Source organism: Aptenodytes forsteri, unplaced genomic scaffold (genome assembly GCF_000699145.1).
Source record: "Aptenodytes forsteri isolate BGI_AS27 unplaced genomic scaffold, ASM69914v1 Scaffold338, whole genome shotgun sequence".
Lineage (NCBI taxonomy): Eukaryota > Metazoa > Chordata > Aves > Sphenisciformes > Spheniscidae > Aptenodytes > Aptenodytes forsteri.
This window is the reverse complement of record NW_008795124.1, coordinates 944,759-952,272: the sequence shown is the minus strand read 5'-3', so window position 1 is coordinate 952,272 and position 7,514 is coordinate 944,759. Positions and strand designations below refer to the sequence as shown.

Below are 7,514 nucleotides of genomic sequence, written 5' to 3'. Positions count from 1 at the left end.
GTTGCTGACTGAGATTAAACCATGACAAACAGCCAAGGTCAAAAGCAGAAGAGAGAATTTCCACGATTCTGCACAGAAGCTGTAAGCAAAAAGGTAAATAATACTGGTCATGCCAGTACACACTGATGTAATGCTCTAGAGTACTCTGGGCTCCAACTGGTAAAAGTTGCATTAAGAAGTATGGCTACCTTTTATTCTCTTTCTACAGACGTGTTTTTCTCATGCTTTTTCAGAATTGATGAAATAGCTTCCTAATATCAAGCCTACATAGGAGCATCAGACAGAAGAGAAACTCTAGTAGTTACATCTGTGTAAATCCCTGTTCTGTGCATCACTATTTCAAAATAAGCTCAGCCAAGACATGGATGATGACCTGAGAACAAATAAAACAATCTCACACATTTTCACAGAACACTAATTTAGTTCACCTATTGTTTCTTGGTAGGATGTCCAGAAGAAGGGAGAGGAGGAGAGGAATTAACTTATGCCATTATTTAAGAGCCGGACATGATCCTTCCTGCATGCCCATGCAAGGACACACACTCACTTTTCATGCACTGACTGCATATAACGCACCAAAATCCATGGAGGACAACAGAAAATGACTTCATGTGAAAGCTGGCAGACATCTATAGAGTATAGCAGAGCTTTAACTCCTCCTGACGCAGTTATGCAGGTGTATTGCAAAAGGTATCTTCTGTCAGCTATCAGGTTTGCTGTGGACATATTTCTCACATAGAAGTACTTAAGAGAAGTTGTTCCCTCATAAAAACTCCAGAGCTGTGCACCTAAGTTTCTGTTTTGTTTTATGGTCATGCACTTTTTGAAATTATCTAAGTTTGTCTTCTACATTGTTAGTACTCTGTCTTCATAATGGGGAAAAAAAAGAAAAGAAAAATCAATGTGCTATTACCCTGTCAACCTACCCTTGCAAGAATTCTTTGAACATCAATGCTTAAGTAGGAAAAATGTATGCATTAGCATCACTAAGCACACTAATTTTTTTTACTTTAACATAAAATAGGAATTAGATGCAAAAACTGATTTAGTGTAAGAAGCAAGGGCTCACAGCGGAAGTAGAAAGATAAATCAGTAAACAAGTGTCCTATAAAACATTTCACTATGCAGAAAGTACACTGTTAACAAAAAAAAAGGTCTTCTAAAAATATCTACAGCGTGATCCACTGTGAACCAAATCTGAGGACACTGCCCTCAGATGCCTGCACCCACAAGTTCAGTTTAAACTGCCCTTCCTACTGAAGCAGTCAAAACACCACATATGTAAACCTGAACACATAAAACGCATCAGGGTTATTTACACATATCAGGGATGCTTGAATCATACAGCTCTGATTACACATACAAACAGAACCCACAACAGGGAGCAACTGTTTAGTGACGATTTCCCAATGTCTCAATTACATGTACCAGAGTTGTTAAAAAGGCTCTGAGGAGTTCAGTTTATATTTAGAAAGGTATACACTTAGCTATTGGGACAGGAATAACATGAATTTTACAGCTGTTAATAAAAGTTTCATTTGGACAATTGGTCAATACAAGGTTTAAGTAAACATTGTTGCTCACAGGTTTAGAACGTGTGGGCAAATGACATTTACTTTGTAGGCAGCATGAACTATATAACTGGTATAAATTGGTCTTCGAGAGCCAACAACTGCAATATCTCATTCATCAGTGTACTTAGAATTGTGAACTGGAATTCCAATTACTGAACAAAGTCTATTACCAATTTGAGTCACTTGGGTAAAAAACCCTTTTCTCTACCTCCATAGTAGTTAATTCTCTCAAGTTATTTTAGGAACAATCAAGAGGAATGAGTCTACTAACACAGAGTTTGGCTAAAATAAACAAAGCAATCACTATATCCACTAATATAATGCTACAAATCTGTAAAGCAATTTAAAAAAAATAAAATAAAATAAACAAAGCAATCACTATATCCACTAATATAATGCTACAAATCTGTAAAGCAATTAAAAATAATATAATTTACTACCTATTAGGACACGCTGCTTTAAAGGGTTAACTTTAGCAGACCACCTTTTGAAAATAACAGAAAAAAGTCAAAGAAATTATTGCATTATTATCGTATTTGGTTTTGAATATAATTATACCTAGAAAAAAGATTTAATAAAGCCCCCATAAGCAGCTTTTAGTTTTATTTTACTTTTTGAGATAACTGAACTTTGGAAGTACTAGCTTTCCCTTGAACAGAAATGCTGTTAAACGAGGCACATTTTTGTTGCACATAAACTGGCAGTTGCATTGTCTCAGGCTACTGAATATATTCAACTTGCCACTTTTTTGACATATATGAACAATACATTACATGCCTGGAGACAAACAATATATACTACTATACAAATGGTTTCATAAAAGAAGATTATAGTGATGTCAACAAATAGCCAATTCTCAGATTCTGCTTTTTTCAGATATTCTTTTTGTATTAGCTGCCTGCAATGCGTATTTACCAGGATACCTTTTATATGAAGTATTGCCACGGCAGGAACATGGAAAAAATACTGCTGTAAAGCTAAGGAAAGATCTGATACAACTTTGACACTAAGCATAGGTTTCACTTAAGCTGAGAAATGGAAGAGAGAAGTAGAACTGTATTTACATACACTACTTACCCGGGTGAAGGTACCCTCAAAACTGTGAATATCCAGTTGTGGCTTCTGAGCATAAACATAAGCATTGATTGAAAAGAGATCCTGTAAAACAGATTAATGTATTTACTATTATTTAAACTCAAATTTAATCACATATTTTGAAGAACCTTTTAGTGGTAAAGATTCCAGTTTATGACCCCCACCACCCCACCCCAAGTTAAGCTCACAAAATTTTTACCCAACTAAGAAACACGCTGTTTTTTCAGTACACCTTGCTATAAAGGAACCAGATCCAAGATGATATTCTAAATGTGTTGATAGTTCAAATACTAAACTGTTTTATATTTATAACATGAGTTAGAAATTTTACCTAATTTATTTTCCCTGAACAGGCCCATTTTAATTTATAATAGTATAATCTTAAAATATTTTCCATATATTTGTTCTTTTAAAAATAAAGTGGGGTTTTTCTTGTTTTGTTTTTAATGAAACCAGAAACAAAATACTTTTCCAGCAAGGACAAAGCCAACTGAATACAAGAGGAAACAATGAAATTGATTCAAGTTCTCTTTAAATGCTCAAGCACATTTGCAGTCAACCCATGAGAAAACCCCATCAGCTTCAAGAAAGCCTGGATACATCAACAGAATTACTCAAATGCTTGAAGTCAGGGATACGCTAAACTAGTCTGATAAAATTAGGTCCAATATACGTGGTACTACTACTCACAACAGCAAACAACCCATGAACATTCCTATCCTAAAACTGAGAAGAGTAAGAGACTCTTAGATACTACAGTAGCAGGCTCTATAAATAGATGGCAGTATGGTATAAACAGAGGAAGGAAAAAAAAAAATCTGATGATTGGTAGATCTTAAGAGCTGTCCCTAGAGGCCCAGGGAGGAGCACCTTCAAATTCTAAAACAATTATTTCATCAGGTGATTGTTCTAAAACATCCACCTCCCACAGAAAGAATACCGCAAACTAATTGTTAAAAACCTGATACAAAGGACTTTCTTCTCATCACAAAAGCAAACCTTTTGGTGCTTTTTAGATGGTCAGGACCAACAGCAGCTAAGAGATTTCAACACTAGTAGACCACTCGTGCATGGATCCACAATCCAATTTCTACTCTGGAGAGGAGCAGATGCTTGATACCAAATCCCAGTCGATCCAAGAATCATAACCTCTCATGAAATGCAGGAGTGTCTACCTTCTCACCGTATGTAGTGCCTAACTATTTGGGTTATCTCCATCCTTTATTACTGGATGAATCTTGCAAAAAGGCTAATCAGACACCATCTCGGGGGAGCAGATTACATGGCTACAATACCCTGTTCACGCTAGCTAGAATGTGCTATCTTCAAAAGTGGAATTAAATTTACAGCCTCTTTCATGGATGCATAACCACACCTTGGTTCAAGTGTAGCTATTTTTAAAAGCATGCCATTGTTTTTTGTTCATAATTTTGAATATAGTAACTATCTACATTTGAATATTACGTAATTTGAACATTACAAAAATTAACTAAAGGTGCAATTGTCCACCTGTGTTAATGTCTTAAAATCTGACACATTTGTATCCTTGTTTGCCGATAAAATGGCTACAGATTTTTGAATATCATTATTTTTTCACTTTTCCAGATCAAAATGATTTTTGTTTTAAATCTATTGTACATTTATCAAACATGTTTGACTTTAGTTTAAAAATGTGTAGCTCTATAAATAATGAATTTGTATTTCTATTTATATTCTGCAGACAAGAAATATCTCACTTCATACCTTGCAAAAACACACAGCTTTGTATGTCATATGCTTTAAAACATGAATCAAATCTAAACATTAACTCTCACAAATTATCTTTATCTTAAACCATTAGCCATTTATTGTAGTCTTTCACAGGAAGTTCATTCATTACATCCTTGTTCTTCCAACCTACTTTCATCAAGTTCACGAGAAATAATTCATATGAAACTAATACACATGTGGTGTCCTATATCTTCATCATTCACTTCTTTCCCATCTGTTATCACCTACAATTTAGCTAATCCAGGCTATTACGTGCTTTATTATGCAAAGAAAAATAAAGAGTTTCTCAGTAGTGGATAGCACAGCAGAAAACTAATACCACACACATACTCATATACACAATAAAAACTGCTAGTGAAATGCGTCAACCAAGAACTTCTCGCTTTTCAAAGAATGCCTTGGTGGGAAGCAACATTAGAATAAAAGGAAGCAGAAATATCCACCTTTTTAAGTATATTGGCCTTTGTACAGTAATATATTTTCCTGATTTCTAATCTTTCTATTCTCTTCTACTGTGATGTTCTCCTTTGTTACATTTTAAATATAAAAATTTCTACCACATTCCTTTGGTGTCTCTTCATGTTTTAGTTCTCCTTTAGTATTTCTGATTTAACACCTAAACGTTCATGTTTTCCTTTTTTCTTTTTTTGAATTTCAACTCTGAAATAAACTCACTTATCTTTCTGAAAAACTGAGATCTGCACATTCCCTACACATTTGTGGCATTACTCTGGAATGCCACAAACTAGAACCGACAGAGTATTCCAAAAGTGCATGTTTTTTCCTAAAACTAAAAATCGTAACAAAAACCTATGCTCCGAGAGAAATTCGGGGTGGTAGTTCATTGGCATTTCATTCATGAGTAGTAGAAAGAAAAGACATACAAGCACATTACATGTGCTCAGTAGCTTTCTGAAGTATTTTTTCATTATTAGGGTAAAGAAAAGGAATAAGGACTTTTTTTCTGTAGCCCAATGCTCTGTACTCCAAACAGACATCTTTCTCAGGCCAATAAAATACAGTAGCTGAAGTTTTACAATACAAGGGAAAGAAAGAGAAATTCAAAGAATGATACAGTTATAGAAGACAGATTACATATGAACTGCATTCAACAATAACGGTTACTGTAAGAGTACAAGTGCTGCTTGTACCTTGTGCTGCTATTCCAGCAGTAGAAGCTGTGCATTTCTCATCTCAATGTCTTGAAAGAAGTTGCGATGGTGAATTTAACAAGGAGACATCAAGATTTGTACACAACACTACATGTAAATAGAACTTCTGGTCACTGAGCAAGAAAAATTTACCTGGTTAGGTTATGTCATTGCTTCCCCCTATAAAAGTGCAGGGAGAAGGGAAGTTACCTTAAACAAAGGATGTAATGATATTTTAAAAAAACCAAACCAACCTACTTTTTGTTAATGATTTAACTAATGAGGGACTTGATCTCTGTGAAATTCAGCTTCAGTAAAGAATTATTTTCATACTATAAGCATCGAACTGCTGGTTCACTGAAGCCAAATAGTTCTACTGATATGTTCAATGGAAACAGTATTCTACATCTAAAATTACGTTGCTTTTAGGAGACAGTGAGGGTACATAACCTCAGTTATTTTCTTACTCAAGGGAAAAAAACCACACTTGCGTAGGGGGATTGTAACAGTTCTAGATTAAAGAAACTATATGAAAGACTTGAATCTCAAGCAATAAAAATTAAGTTATTTTTATACAACAGTAGATGAGATTTAAAAATTCCCTGATATACATTTAATTATCTCATACTTGAAAATAGTAATTCAGAATGCATTTCATCCTGCTACACTGAAAGTCAGGAAATGACTTGATGATGGTACAATAATGAAAATGTTCTCTTTTGCATTTCATAATTTAAAAATCACTGTGAAGTTATCAATAACATAGAAAAGTCTCCTCTGTTAGGTCAAGGGCAACATTTGTTCACCTTACTTAAAGATCATTAAAATACATTCTTAATCATAACATGTAGTTCATTACAAATAAAATTGCCTTTGGTTCAATAAAACTAATTAAATGTAAATTGTATTGTTTACTGCTGTATGGATCTTCTGATATAAATCAGCAAGTCACCATTTATTGAAAATTACAGTGACCTCATTGCTGTTAATAAATTTAGTTGATCACACGAAGCTAGAGAAGAATGCTTCAGAACATGCGTATTGCCAGAACTGCCCCACCTATAACTTTGAAACTGCAAGAAACCTAATCTAGGTGTTACAAAGTTTGCTGCTCAGCCGTCATTAAATGACTTGTTGAAATTTTAATTCTCTGATCACATTAAGTGCTTTAGAAAGACAACAAAATCTGTACTGATCATCTTGGTGGTGTCATCTGTTCTTTAAGAAAAGCTCTGAAGGTCTGCAGGTTTGTTTATTCTGGGTGTCACAGTGGGTAGGGTTACAGTGCTGCTCTGTCGACACGACTGACAGCTCATGCCAATGCAAGATACTCACTGCCTTTACATCAGGTAACTACAGAAATCAAAACGAGTGACAATTACGGAGAGTATATTCTGTCACACACATGATCAAATTGTTTATAGTCTATTTTACGCTCAACTTGCACACGTTCTCTTAAATTATGAAAAATACATTTCAATATGTAAATACGACCTGTAAGCCTCAGCAAGGGCAAAACGCCGGAGCCCAGAGATCGCGCCCCACACCTCACTGCACGCCTCTGTCTGAACAGGTTCTCTTTGTGAGCGGACTCCCTGCAGCCAACTGCTGGTTTATCATGAACACGTATGAAGCTAACCTTGGAAACAGAACCCATTCTTGTGGCCACCCATACAAATATGAGCCTTCAATCCAGTGTAAAGGCAGTATTGAATTAAAACGCAAGCTTTGCGTCTTTGACACGGACAAGACTAATAGAACTTCGGGCTCTCCACGTAATCCTCCGTAGGCACAGAACCTATCGAAGTATCGTGCTCTACCCGCCTTCTTCACCGCGCCTCTCAACTCATCCAAAGTCAGTTTTGCGACTCACAACACGACAGCCCGCGACATGGCGCCCCTCCCGGGCGGGACTCGCCCTCAC

At 35.6% G+C, this 7,514-nt stretch overlaps 1 protein-coding gene across 1 annotated transcript in view; it reads right to left on the bottom strand.

Annotated features, from left to right (window-relative positions):
• ATP9B (ATPase phospholipid transporting 9B (putative)) overlaps nt 1–7,514 on the bottom strand; it is a 161,772-nt gene that overhangs the window by 91,327 nt on the left and 62,931 nt on the right. The window contains exon 8 of the mRNA XM_009277184.1: nt 2,652–2,732. Within this exon, the coding sequence (XP_009275459.1) occupies nt 2,652–2,732 (81 nt within the window). The remainder of the gene's footprint in view (nt 1–2,651; nt 2,733–7,514) is intronic.